Here is a 13,472-nt window from a genome sequence, read left to right as displayed (position 1 = left end):
AAATCCTTACATAGTTGGGAGACACCCTATTCTTAGTGTGTATTTTTTTTTCTATTTTTCTACTTTAAAAATCAATTAATTAAAAATTCTAGCGGATTCCAATTTGTAAAACATTGGCGACATTTTTGAATCCTCTGCATGCGCATTTAGAAAAAAGAAAAATGTAAGAAGCCCTTTGAAACAAGTCTTACAATTGATTCAGCCTCTCTAGTTTGGATTTCTTAAGATGAAAAACGGAATAGCTAGAAAAAGAAACAAAAGAAAAGAAACGAGGGTAAGGATTTCAGAAATGGTTCTTGTTTTTCCATCTACCCCATTATACATAATGGTCATACATTCACTGACTTTCATGTCATCAAAGGTATATGATACAAGACAACACCATTATAGTACTCGAGGTTTTGACAATTCATCAGTAACGTCGACCACCAGCTGTTGACAAAAGGACTCGACTCGGTTTCCTTCCCTTCTTTCCCGATTCATTTATCTTGGGCGGGTCCATATTTTCACCAGGCTTAGCTCTGGAGATTACATTAGCAAATGACGTAACACCCGCATTCTGGGTACCTGCTGCCAAAGAAGCAAATGAAAAGGTTGAGCAACCAGACACTCTTGAGATACAACATACTATTATCTTAGTATGACCCTGATCAAATATCCCTCAGCTACAAGAGATTTGATTGCATACACATTATCTCAAGCACAAAAAGCAACCTGTATAACAAGATTTTGCTATATACCATTTGTCTTGGGAGAGACTCTCCCTGCACCATCTCCATTCAGAGAACTGGTTCCTTCTAGTTTCAGGGCCGGAGAATCATGCGCAGCAGCAAAACCAAGCCTTGTAACACTTGAGAAGAGCTTCCTTTCCCCAACAACAGGAGAACTCGACGATGTCGCTGTAGAACTTCCCAAAGCTGAACACAGGAAGCATATGAACAAATAAACTGTTAAATGATATTTAACATAAGACCGCAGTATGTACAAATATGTATCCGCAAACTTCAACAAGAAAGGGTAATAATTAATTTAACAGCTTAGAGCACCCATGCATGCCATGCCATACTCCAAATTTGTTTTTCCTTATTTGGACAATAAATTTATTCCAAATCAACCCAATGTTACTACTTGAGCTGACTAAATATGCCTACAAAAGGTCGTGTGTCTAAAGATATACAGCATATACAAGGAACACTATATTACCCTCGAAGTCATCCATGGAGAATGTAGGGGATCCATCATGAAAGGACTGTCCATAACCTGCTACTATGGGGATGGGATATGCCACGGTAGATTCAGCTTTCATTTTCTCCCTTTGCTCCTATAAATAGGAATAGCATATAATTTTAAAGCATGAACAAACTACTGTTATTTTTACACAGTATTTAATGAAGAAGCAATTAATAATACCTTCCTAGCAAGTTGTTTCCTCTGCTTTTCACGCTTCTTTATGTCTTCCATAAAGGGAGACAAGGCATCAGGAGACAATACCTCACTCAGATCAATCTCACAAAACTGAAATTTGAATGAATTATAATGAGATACTATACGCAGCCTGCAACAATAATGCTCTTATAGTGTGATCTCACTCGGATCATGTATCAAAGGTACCTGGAGTATTGTTGTTAAAGAAAAATGACTCAAGTAGCGGTAGCGCCTCCTCATAGCTTCTGTCTGAGTCACTGTCTCCAATTGCAAAATTTTTCCACTTATCCTGCAATAACAAATTAGACCTATTTTCACATTTCAGTTGACATAAGAAGAACCCATAGTTAATAAAAGGGCACTCCCCGTCCCCCTCCCCTCTTTTAATGCCGCGCTTGCAAATACCATACCTAAATTTTCAGACAAGTACAATGGTAAAGAATATGCATCCTATAGAAGAAAGAATATAGGGGGACTTTATCATAGAATTTGCATGGTCTATGCATACAGCAGAAACAATCAGCAAGCTTTTGACCATACCTGTGTGGTAGCATATCATGGCTCCCATAGTGGTGTAGCAGGCATTTCATGTTCAATGGATGAAGAATGATGTGCTGACCATCAGCAGCCTGATATAGAGACATAAAATATAAATAGCAAAACCACATTGAAATCTCTCCTCAATCTAAAGGTTCAAAGACAGAGAGGAGCAAATGACCGACTAACACACCAAATACAAACCAGTAGGAATATAAATAGAAAGCAATTTTAAAAAGTCAAGCAACTGTCGCAAACAAGACAAAGATAGTTGCAACTATGCACAGCAATGAGTAGTTTAGTAAAATGTCAGATTATTTCTCCAAAAAACCAACCTAACAAAATAATTGCAATAAGAAAAATGGGAAATAATATATCTAATTATCAGTCACCTGGTAGAAATTGTATGATTCCTTCTCCTTTACAATTCCAGAGTCATGTGAGTCCCCTCGGGCACCCTTGCTTTCATCATATGAAGAAGACAAAACATTTTCATGGCCTTCCAATGATTCAGCTGCATCCACAGAGTTGTCTGAACAAGTCCCATCATCCGACTTCTCCAGAGATAAATTGTCTGAACGCTTATTACGGTCATAGACTTCATTGGATGGATTTGCATGTCCAAATGTAGATGCTTCAGTGTTACCATTTGCAGATTTTTCAGTTGACAAGATAGAACCACTATTATGATCATTATATATACAAGATTTATTACTGTCGCTAGCCCGGTGCTCGTTCCAATATTTCTTCCTCTGTTCTAATTGTTCCATTGCAGCACATACATATGGAAGCTTCTCTATGTCATCAACAAGCCCCGACTCTGCCCTGACCAACCAACCATCTAACTCTGATATCGCTTTTCTGACTGAAAGATCTACATCTGATGTAAACGTAAACTTTGAAAAGGGATCATAGTTTTCATCATCACAACCTCCAACGGCATCTTTCTCTTGTTTACTTTTATGGGATAAAGTAAATGAATCCTTTTGTCGACTAAGAAGCATAAACTCTATTGTATCACCAACACAATACTGCTTGACATTCTCCACAAATAGAGTGTACAAATCCTTAGGTGATATCATCACAAAACACAAGGGGCATCTTTTCCAGCAGTCTCCTTTATGATCCTCCTTCCCCATCAGCAAGTATTGCAGAATACATGGGAAACAGAAAATATGTCCACATGAGGTTATCTGCGGACAAAGAGGATATTCCAGACAAATGGGACACTGAACCACAGTTGGGGTGGAATATCTCACGCAAATGATGTCCTCCCATTGTAACATCTTATCTGGATCCATCGATTCAGCTGAGTAGTTTCCTGAATCTAACACCACAAATTTGTAGTTAGCCTGAAGAAATAAATCTTTGTTGTAAGGCTTCCTCTTGTGCTGCCTTCTTGGAGGAGGAGGAGCAGCTCTACGCTGAGGACGAGCTATGGGGTCATAATAAAAATTCAACAAGTGGTTGCCATTCATCAGCTGGGCTTTCCTTCCTGTTTGATGAGTGGAGTTTCCATGAGAAGCAGCAGACCCGATACTTTGTTCAGTTGAACCAGAACCAAAGGTTCCTGATCTTTTCCCTCTAGACCAGGGTGATCCAACCCCTCGTCCACCTCCACCAGAGTGGCACTGTGAATGTGTCTCGTGGTGGTTATTAGGTAAAGTCTTGTTACCCCCGGGCATCCCTAACTCGTTCACCTAGATAAAGGACAAGGAATGACCAAATACTGAAAGTCATTACTCAATGGCTCTCTCAGATCAAACAAGCGTGGGTGCTGCAGAAAAAACGAAAGGTTCAAAACATGAAGTCAATATACCTGCTGGGAAGATCCACCAGAATCTTCTGCAGCTGGTGCCGGTGGTGATAGGCCTGCAGACGAATAATTTAAACAACATTCTATTTCAAATAGTAAAAATCAAACAACTTCGAGCAGAGGGAAGATCAATAATTGACTCCAAACTGCTGCACTCATCCAAAAAAAGATTGATTCTTCCAATTTGCTCAAATTCTAGGGTTTTAATTTTCTAAGAAACAAAGCAACGAGACAAGAAACAGATTGAAGAAGTTGAAAATCAGATACCTCCAGTAGCGGAGGAGCTAGATTGAGAGTCGGAGATCCGAAGCGATCCAAATGCGAGAATTTGGCGGGAGGGATCCGGCGGAGACAGCGACTGGGGCTGAGATTGAGAAAGGGAAAGGTGACGGTGGCGGTGTCCATGTTGGGAGTTAGGGTTTACAGAGGGAGCTGAAGAGGCAGATGACGATATAGATCCTTGGTCTTGGTTGGGCAAGATGGACATGAAAATTCTTCCAAAAACACTTTGTTCTTCTTCTCGCTAATCGGCTCACCAGTCAAGCGTTTGCCCATCCCCTTTTATTATTTTCTTGTATTTATTGGACAGCGCAATTACGCGCTAGAGGACCCCACCCGCCTATCTCTCCTTGAGCATCTTCACCGAATATCGGTTCGACCACCGCTACGATTACAATTTAACCCCTGGGCTTAGATGGCTTCGGTAGATCCTTCCGAACCATTGCAGCGAGGGTCCGTAAACTTTTCGGAAGGATGTTGCCTTGTTCGGTAGTTATATACCCGTCTTCAAAGTTATTTCAGGTAGGGGTTTTGTCGAAAGGCTCCAACAAGTATTATTACTATTATTTTAGGGGAACTGACTACTTAATAGTCAGATATGTACTTAATATAATTACAATCTGATCATAAAGATGGTGAATGAATTAAGGGAGTTTTAACGAAAAACTCGCGATACTGTTCACTTTAATGAAAAACCACATTTTTACACTAATAAGTCAAACATGGTACTATTCATTTTACCCTTTATTTTGTCCTTATCATTAAAACTTAATGTTTTCAAGCTCTTTTCATTAATTTTCCTATGAATTAAATACAAGTAGATGTTACAACCAAATCTTATTTTGTATGATAATAAACTTTGTTGTTACGCGTTAGTGATTATTTTTCTTTAATTTTAAGACACTTTTTGCAGACTTTGTAGATATGGCGCATAAGGATAGTCTCATGTGCGCCCTACAGCCTCCTCTAACAAAAGCCAAAGCATGTTGGATAAGATGGAGGCCGAAGAGGAGCAAACTTGTGAGCTACTTACTGAGGAGGGTAGGTGACATCCATTTCTTCGACGGCCTCAAGATCAATCTGCACTCAGGAGTTTCAAAAGTCACATAGCAGCTACTATATGCCACAAGTTAACAAGGTATCCAGGTCGTTTGCAATAGTAGCTTAGCTAACTTGATACTTAGTACAACCTCATTTCATAAATCACATGGCTCCATGATTTTTATGTTTTTTGTCCAACGGTACAAACATAACTCAAACGTCTATTTACATGACAGCAAAAGTCCAGGATTCCAGAAGCCAAGGCCCTCTCAAGCCTCCACCACATTTTCAGCCACATTAGGTTAGGCATCAAATAAATAACGATGGAAGCTTTCGTCAAACTCAACAAGAAAGGTTCGGATTTCCATTGGTGCAAGTTCCACAACCAGTTTCGTAGGATCAACAGGTCCACCCCTCGAAACCTTTGCTTCTGATGAAGAGCCTTCTTCCACCTTCCAATTGAGTCTCTTTTTCTCCATTTCTGTCCGTTCTTGATTTGCCGACAAGTTCATCTCTGTAAGTTTACCAATCTGTACCAGAAAAGCACAATATTATAAGAAAAGGGTTCAACAATGAACTCTGGTTAATGTTTGTGGCTCATTCTTTTACCTTCTTCTTGGGGAAGAGCTGCTTCAACTCTACATTTGTCATTACAGCAAGATCCCTGTCCTCTCCAATCTGAGCTCCATTTTGAACAAGAAAAAACAGTAGTAGTAAATAAAATGTGGAGGATCGGACGTGAAGAGCTGGCTCTAACAGAGTACTTTATAAACAAATGAATGAAGTACTAGAGCAGATATAAATTGTTGAGTAGAATGAGTGAGAAGTTAGAACCTCATATAAATGTGCTAATCGGAGGAGAACTTTTCCATCATCAAGCTCCTATGGAAATTAAAGAAAACAGGATATCATAAGTCTGTTTTCTCCTGCTACCGTTATGGTTTCGAATTTCAATTCAAAATTCTAGGAAAGTTAAATTGGACACCTAATCCAGATAAAATTATAGTGAAAAAGCTAAAGAGAAATATCTGAAATTCAAGATAAGCCTGAAGTACCTGAAGAGTTATAAGAGCGACATTATCAGGTAAACTGTATGAGGAACCAACCCCTGAAAACGTGGTTACATGAGAATTCTTCCGGTTATCTCCATCCTACAGAAAGGGAGTCGCCTATTATTGAGCAGCTCACAAGACTAAAATAAAACTTAAATGTCTTAATGTTTTTTTTGTAATTTATAATTTCACCTGTTCAGAAAAAGCTAGTAAAAGAGGGGAATATATCTCCTGACCGAAAGTACGACGCCACTTGGCACCTTCTCCCAGGGGATCGATTCTGAAATAAAATTTTCCTTGGATCTGATAAGTTTAACAGAAGCAAGAGGTGGACACTAAAAGTTAGGCAACCTTAAACTCTTAGGATAGTCAAAATAGTTATACCACATCTAGATATGGTCGCAACCAAAACTCCAGTTTGGTCTATAACACCGCACAGTAGTCGTTGCAAAGCAGGTAGCATGTACTTACTCTTAGTCCACTGCAAACGTTGTCAATACAGACAGTTTCATTTAGAGCCTCTGCCACACCTCTTGAGTCATCAAGCAGTAGTCTCCTGTATGGTAAGAGAAACAAGGAAATCCCAATCATGACTTTAATCTGAATGCTTTATGAAATAGTTACATTCATGACTGTCGTTCTTATTTAAGAATAAAAACATGCCTGTGGAGCATCAACTCTATCTGTCCATCCACTGTGCTGGACCCTCCTACAGATCGGTCCACCAAAACCGAAAATTCTGTACTAATATCTTGCATGTATATCCCAAGATTAATCTGCAAGGACAACATAGAAAAAAAATGTGAAGCTAATAAACTAGTACAACCCTCACCTATCCAATGGCAACCAGCTGGCAAAGGAGTCTAAATTTGTACACAAAAACATATGCATATGATTTAGAAAATCTTAAGATGGAGAAATTATTATTCTATTTAAAAGGATATAGTGGAAATAGAATTATCATGTCTTCTAATTCATGAATTTCTACTAATTAAAGAGAGGGATCACAGTATTCTTTCAGCCATATGCACAACACTGTGTAAGTGCAAACCACATGTTGATACAAACTTCAACTCAGTTTGCTAATAAAACTGAAAGTTAATAAGAGCAAAATACCCCCCAGCACCCTGGGCAGAGTAAGTTATGGTACAATTGAGTATTAGACAGTCGATACAAGAAATATTTAAGAAAATCCACATAAAAAATAAAAAAGAGGTTTACTTTGAGGAAGGAAAAATAAACATACTGGATAATAATTTCCAGCTATAGGTTGGTGCACTTTCAGGTCCCAATCTGTTCTATAGTCGCGAATCTGCAAAAAAGAGATCCTTGCATTATGTTATGCCAACAATAAATCAACGGTGTAGGTACCAAGTAACATATAAATGATGAATTGTCCATTCATTTGATTCATTTGAAGGACTAAGCAATTTCCGTTTTTGAATGATTTTTTGTAAGGATGATCTTAAAATAAAGATTAAGACATTGAACGATTCTGATTTGCATGTGGGGGAATGAGCTCATCCCACCAAGGGAGGAATGCATGTAATTATTCCTATTTTAAAGTGGAAGATAAATTCTGAAGAGTGGGTTGGAGTGACAAATTTTTAAAGTAGAAAAGTGCCAAATGGGTTAGCAAAGTACACTTGTATAGAAAAAAAATTGTTAACTCATTTGGAGATGCTATAAAGTTTTGAGCATCAACATGATATCAAAACAACTAGATAAACTACTGTAAGAGCAAGTAACTAGTATACCCTTTTAATAAAATCACGCCCATTAGAATCAGTGTAGAACGTTTTGTTGGTAGCCATGGTAGTGGCCAGTTGAGTTACAACTTCTTTTCCAATTCCGTCATCAGTAGGTAATGGCCCAACCTGAAATTGCAAAGATTTTCAATGAATAGGCTTGATAATGATTTTCAATTTTTATTCCAACTTTCTTATTTTTTTGTCTTTATTTGGTAAGCTTACAATAAACTCGACTTCAACATGCTCCTTCTCTTTGTGAATTCTGGTGACCTACAAACACATCCAATGACACATTACTGAGATTTTATTTTAGAACATAATAATGATGCTCCTCTGGCTGCAATAGAACAAAGAAAAAAACATATACAGAGATGGCAAGCACTTGGCACCTGATATATCCATGAATTAATATGTTGATGTACTTCATCTATTACTGGTCCACGCACGACAGTCAGAGAAGCCTGAAATATTAAACAACAGTTGCTAATCAACAATCTCCCAACTTATGCCTGAGTCTAAACTATTTTTCATAAGGTAAAAGAACACACCTTTTCTCCAGGTTTTATGAGAAACGTGCCATTTGGACGGAAGATATAAGCCCCAGCATTCTAGAAAAACAGAAAAAGAACAATAAAACATTTTATATTGAAACAAGTAGATACCATAGAAAGGATCACTTAATCATCAGTTTTCAAGTCCTTCAAATTGAAAACATAAAAATAGAAAATAAGAAATATTGCAACTGAGCACAACTTCTATCAGCATGTATATATACCTGAGGAATCAGAGGAGCTTTATCATCACTGCCATTATATCCGTTATAAAAACTGTAAGACTGTTCGACCAATTCTTCAACCTTCAAAAGAAATGAATAATTGAGTTAGCTACAACAATTTTGTCTTTCTATTCCATTGCCTTTTTTGGCAGTTGGATTAAGAGAGCTATCACAACGTCGATAACCTGACACTGAATCACACCAATCAAAAACAAATATGTAAAAAGGAAATACTGGTGGATAAGGAAATGCAATCATCAGGTATAGTAACTACGCGACTGTTAGGTGCATTACTTACCAAGCTTCTTCTATTGACATAATTGGTCAGTTTGCCTTGATTTGTAGAAAACGTGAGTTTCACATTTCCTTGACCAACTTCAATAGTGGACTCTTCCCTACTTTGAAATGTCTGTACAGATGATCTGGTGGAACCAGCACCTTTACCCAAAAGGGAAACAATCAATGAAAAATTAAGATTCCTAGCAAGAATAGATTCCATCTATGCTCCCATTAACAAAAAAGAAAATTTCAAAGCCATTATAGGAGCGGACCTGCTCCTTTGGCAGCTGAGATAGTGTATGTGCTGAAACCAAGTGGTGGCACGGATACTGTAAATGCAAGCCAATAGTTTGGTGTCTTTGTTGGTGTTTGACCCAAGTATGCCTTAGCATGGTAGTTCCTTAAGCCCACATGGGCATCATCTAGTGGGAGAAGCTGTGATTCAATTTCTCTTCCCTCAGAATCATGAACAGTGACATCTTCATTGATAACCTGCATTATTCGTAAATATCACGAAGTGAGTTATTGATTATCAACTTGGCATTCACATGGGCTTGTTTCATTTAACAATATAAATTATAAGGTGGCCAATTTATAGAACTTTAGGAACCCAAATACGCTAGACTTCACCAACCCTGGTTAACATATAAACTAAATCTAGGCACTTGCAAGGATTTTGCTCCTTATGCTTATATTTATTTATTTCTATATTAACGGAGAGGAAACACTAACACATTTCACAAAGCACTAAGATAGAACTTGAAAGGAAGTACTCACAGGAATTCGAATTACATCATCCCTCTTCCATCCAAGGGAATTGTACACCACGACAACCTATAGACGAGAAACACCGTCAGAAAATATATTTCACAGGTGGAATATAAAGTCATACTTGGTTGATACACTTGAGAGGATGGCATTAGATACTTTATTTTCCTTACCAATTGCTTCCCTTGGGATAAATTCACTTCTGATGCAGGGCAGTAGCTGATATTTAGAAGTGGGCACTGGAGAATCAATGAAAACAAAGTAAATGAAAAAGAGAAGAAAATATGATAGAGAGATCAATTGTTCTTCTTAGCTTGAATTTGAAATTTCACTCACTCTACTTCATTGTTTACGTTATAAAGAATCCTTCTTTACTGGCATATTCATCTTAAACAGAGTAATTAAATTCATCTATGCTACTACCTCATACTAAAGTTCAAAATCCAAATTATCACCAGCCATGCAGTTGAAGGTCAAGTAACATGATATAAAAATAGCATACAAGCTTAGGGGCTCGTAGTTAATTGCCTGTTGAAACTTTGTAGTTGGATCTACAGATCCAGTGTATGATGCAGACTCAACCAAGTGAGCAAGTGACGTGGCAACTACTTGCTCGGCCTGCACAAAGACAATGAACAAGCGAATGAAAAATTTGAGTCAAATAGAGTGAGGACTGAAAAGAACATTGATGTTAAAGCTAATTCGTACCTCCGTGTAGCCTATCGCCAACCTTTTTGCATAATCATTGGCAACATGCTGCTTCTCTGTACCAGTGACTGCATCATGATGTTGAGCAATTGCTAAGGCATCTGCCAACGAGTCTGTGTTGGGCCCTGAACCAGTCCTTCCTTTAAAATATTCTAGTTGCCTGGCAGCCTTGTTATCCAAGAGAAACATACATATATGACGATCTGTCATCAAACTGGAAACACTAATTTATGATACATAGCAAAGTTACAAGAATATACCAAATAATAGCCACTCATTGCTCTAACGTAATGTTTCAAGGCTGGTCTACTTGTGAAGTACCCTGTCCAGTAAGCATTTGTACGATCTGCATAACTGGTATGGTGCATACTTCAGTTTCTACAGTACGGTTAGTTGATATGTCAAGGGGAAGATTAAAAAAATAAAATAAAAACTCACGGAAAGAAATCATCTGTCTTGATTGGCCATGATTCATTTGTAGCATACTTTGCATCCGTATATATGGATGGAGTAGAATACAGAGCATTAACACGTCCATCCTTGGAAGTGGCCAAAAAAAGAAAATTGGATTTTAATCATAAAAGAAATCAACAAAAGTCATACAAGACAATTCCTAATCAGTTTGCATCTTTGGACAGATTGTCTTTTGGGAAGAGGAGAGGGGGGGGGGGGTGTTAGATAAATAAGGTAATAGACTGAAAAAAATATCCAGTTTATCATTTTAACTCAGATATTTCCTAGAGGCATTAAAAATGAGACTGTAATAATTTTATAAAACCAGTTCAGAATCATTAACGCATTAAGCGATTATTACCTTGTTGACATAATGAATGAGCTTGTCCATTTGTCGGAACCATGTGAGTGCATACTGATACTTGAAATCTGTTCCCATGGTCCACATTATATGATTTGTTCGAGTTATGTTAGCCTGAGAATAAGTAATTGTTGTCAGCCACTAAAATAATGCCCCATATGATAGAAAAAAGAAAAGAGCATTTGGCTGACGATAACCAGGTAACGTACCTGTGCTACTGCAGCAGCAACAAAGTCATTAACACGATCTTGAACATTGTAATCAAACAAAGTGATGTCATCCTTCAACAGAATAGCGATTAAGTTTAACAATTCAAACATGCAAATATTCAATAAACCAAAGGAAAATTAAAAAACTTGTCTATGAATCACGATGTTACCTGAACAATTGGGGAATTATCATTAACTTCAAAGTAGAAACCAGATGGAGGCTCATAGTTCTCTGGGAATGCACCAGAAAAAATCTGCAACAGTTTAGAAGAATAACAAAGTTAGTCAGCACAGAAAATATCTTCTGGTGCCAAGAAAGAAAAAGAAAACTTACACTACTAGTGTTAAATAATGACTAAAGGGAAGCATATCCATCATGATATGCGCAAGTCCAGAATCCCATTTGTAAAAATGCTATATAAAACATAAAGCAATCTTAGTTCGTCACCTGAGCAGATGAACTGAGACTCTTCGAACCCCGCCAAACAAATTCAAGGCTCTTCTCAATTTTGCGCTTAGCCCTGTCCTGGTAATCTATTCGCCCGAAGAAAAGTGAGTCAAATCCAACCTACATCAACACCAAAATGTTGTCCACGGTAAAAATGCTCTGGCCAATTTCAGAATGCTGTACTCTTTGCATAGAAAAAAGAAATTTTGTGTTCAAAGGTAAAACCAAAGGTGTGCTTACTTCTGCTCCCAACAAGTAAGCCTGGACAGCCGAATGCCCAAATGGGTCAATTTGCCAACCAATTCTTGGAGTCACATCAAATTCCCTTTTAATAAACTGATGCCCTAGAGTCGTCTGATCTATCATATCAATATAATGTGTTGCAGCCTCATCATGCATGCACATTCCCCCATTTCTGAAGCAACGGTAAAAAATAAAAAAGCGTTAGTACCAAAACAATGAAAAGAGACCTGCTAATGCAGTTTTTGGCATGTTAGATTACATGAACTCTAATTGACCCGAGGTGACTAGCTGCTTGACTATACTCTGGACGGAGTCACTCTGATCTCTCCACCACCGCTGGAAGAATGCCTGCAATTCAATGCATTGATTAAGCAGCAAGACATACAAGTTATATATGTTATGTAATCATCTTGCAGTAAGTACCAAGTGCCAGTTTTTAACCGTGGATATATAAACTGGGTAAGATTGGAGGTACGGTTACAATTTGGAATCATACGACATGGAAGCAGAAGCAGCAGCAAGTAAAGAAAGAGAGAGAAAGAGGGTTGCCTGTTCGACATAAATGAATTTGCGATTCTTGTCAGCCAGCAGAGCAGGAACCAAAGAATCCAACACATTTTGCACGCAAGCCCCCTATTATCCATCCATTGAAAATATGAAATCAAATCATCAGAAGAAACAAACAACCCTCAGAGAGTCCATAAGAAACATTCAAAAAGCCTGAATACCTGGATGGAATTGTTGGAGCCAACATAATACTGATCAACGGTCTTTAACCAGCCAACGTCGTCGTGGGTGTGAGGGACCAAATGGACATTGATTTTGCCGGGGACTATGCCTTGGGAAGTGTTGTATGCAATAAACTTGGAGTCGACGACTAGAAATCCGACGAGCAACGTAAGCAAGCACAAGAGGGACGGAGTCGCCGCCATTAGCGGTAGCACTGGCAAGGCTCTTCTCCTCCGATGAAGGTCAGCTCTCAGCAGCTGCTCTCAAGAGTAAAAAAGTGAGTAATTTCCAGAAACAAGAGCAATTGAGAGTTAACAGCAGTCACACCGTCGAAGAGAGAAGGTAGAAGTCAGAGAAGAGAGGCGATGATCACTCGCTCATCGATCAACCTTCCATCTCTAATTTTCCAATAATGCTACTCAACGTGTTTGTGTCCGACTTTTCTAATCATTTCAGAATTTATTTATTTATTAAAGTGTACTCTCTTCTACTCTACTCTATCTACTCCTGTGTAGGTCATGACTCATGGCTCATGAGTGGCTTTCTTTGTTTTATTCACCAAACTCACATGTTTTTCCACTTACGTGTTACTATTTCA

At 38.2% G+C, this 13,472-nt stretch overlaps 2 protein-coding genes across 3 annotated transcripts; both read right to left on the bottom strand.

Moving 5' to 3' along the window:
• Positions 1 to 281: 281 nt before the first annotated feature.
• On the bottom strand, positions 282 to 4,525 carry LOC103411107 (uncharacterized). 2 transcript variants are annotated; one of them, XM_008349762.4, is made up of 9 exons: positions 4,046 to 4,525; positions 3,782 to 3,834; positions 2,355 to 3,662; positions 1,966 to 2,054; positions 1,612 to 1,714; positions 1,411 to 1,515; positions 1,204 to 1,321; positions 741 to 917; positions 282 to 570 (listed from the first exon to the last, which is right to left on the bottom strand). In XM_008349762.4, exons 1-9 carry the CDS (start codon positions 4,263 to 4,265, stop codon positions 413 to 415), a joined length of 2,331 nt encoding a protein of 776 aa, XP_008347984.3. In that variant the 5' UTR covers positions 4,266 to 4,525; the 3' UTR covers positions 282 to 412. The 2 variants fall into 2 exon arrangements, with proteins under 2 accessions (XP_008347984.3, XP_008347985.3); XM_008349763.4 differs by having other exon boundaries at positions 282 to 567; positions 4,046 to 4,466.
• Positions 4,526 to 5,221: 696 nt separating this feature from the next.
• Positions 5,222 to 13,442, bottom strand: LOC103442701 (probable alpha-mannosidase At5g13980). Its single transcript, XM_029107614.2, has 29 exons — positions 12,874 to 13,442; positions 12,695 to 12,778; positions 12,405 to 12,493; positions 12,143 to 12,317; positions 11,903 to 12,022; positions 11,625 to 11,708; positions 11,455 to 11,526; positions 11,246 to 11,359; positions 10,870 to 10,970; positions 10,692 to 10,785; positions 10,432 to 10,599; positions 10,252 to 10,341; positions 9,897 to 9,962; positions 9,733 to 9,789; positions 9,228 to 9,447; positions 8,975 to 9,114; positions 8,677 to 8,757; positions 8,450 to 8,509; positions 8,291 to 8,362; positions 8,124 to 8,171; positions 7,908 to 8,027; positions 7,397 to 7,462; positions 6,814 to 6,926; positions 6,622 to 6,706; positions 6,343 to 6,453; positions 6,154 to 6,249; positions 5,933 to 5,980; positions 5,708 to 5,776; positions 5,222 to 5,628 (listed from the first exon to the last, which is right to left on the bottom strand). The coding sequence occupies exons 1-29, from the start codon at positions 13,075 to 13,077 to the stop codon at positions 5,401 to 5,403; spliced, it is 3,075 nt and encodes a 1,024-aa protein (XP_028963447.2). The 5' UTR covers positions 13,078 to 13,442; the 3' UTR covers positions 5,222 to 5,400.
• Between the last annotated feature and the right edge of the window lie 30 nt (positions 13,443 to 13,472).

This window comes from Malus domestica, chromosome 09, assembly GCF_042453785.1.
Source record: "Malus domestica chromosome 09, GDT2T_hap1".
Lineage (NCBI taxonomy): Eukaryota > Viridiplantae > Streptophyta > Magnoliopsida > Rosales > Rosaceae > Malus > Malus domestica.
Note: the sequence above shows the minus strand (reverse complement) of the source record. Positions and strands in the feature narration are given on the sequence as shown.

Excerpts from the sequence above, each read along its gene's own strand:
- LOC103411107 (XM_008349762.4), bottom strand. The coding sequence starts at position 4,265 with ATGTCCATCTTGCCCAACCAAGACCAAGGATCTATATCGTCATCTGCC. Across the intron at positions 1,516-1,611 it reads CTTTAACAACAATACTCCAG|TTTTGTGAGATTGATCTGAG; the intron begins GTACCTTTGATA and ends TTCAAATTTCAG. Across the intron at positions 571-740 it reads AGTCTCTCCCAAGACAAATG|CAGGTACCCAGAATGCGGGT; the intron begins GTATATAGCAAA and ends CTTCTTTGGCAG.
- LOC103442701 (XM_029107614.2), bottom strand. The coding sequence starts at position 13,077 with ATGGCGGCGACTCCGTCCCTCTTGTGCTTGCTTACGTTGCTCGTCGGA. Across the intron at positions 9,790-9,896 it reads TATCCCAAGGGAAGCAATTG|GTTGTCGTGGTGTACAATTC; the intron begins GTAAGGAAAATA and ends TCTCGTCTATAG. Across the intron at positions 7,463-7,907 it reads GGCGTGATTTTATTAAAAGG|ATTCGCGACTATAGAACAGA; the intron begins GTATACTAGTTA and ends TCTTTTTTGCAG.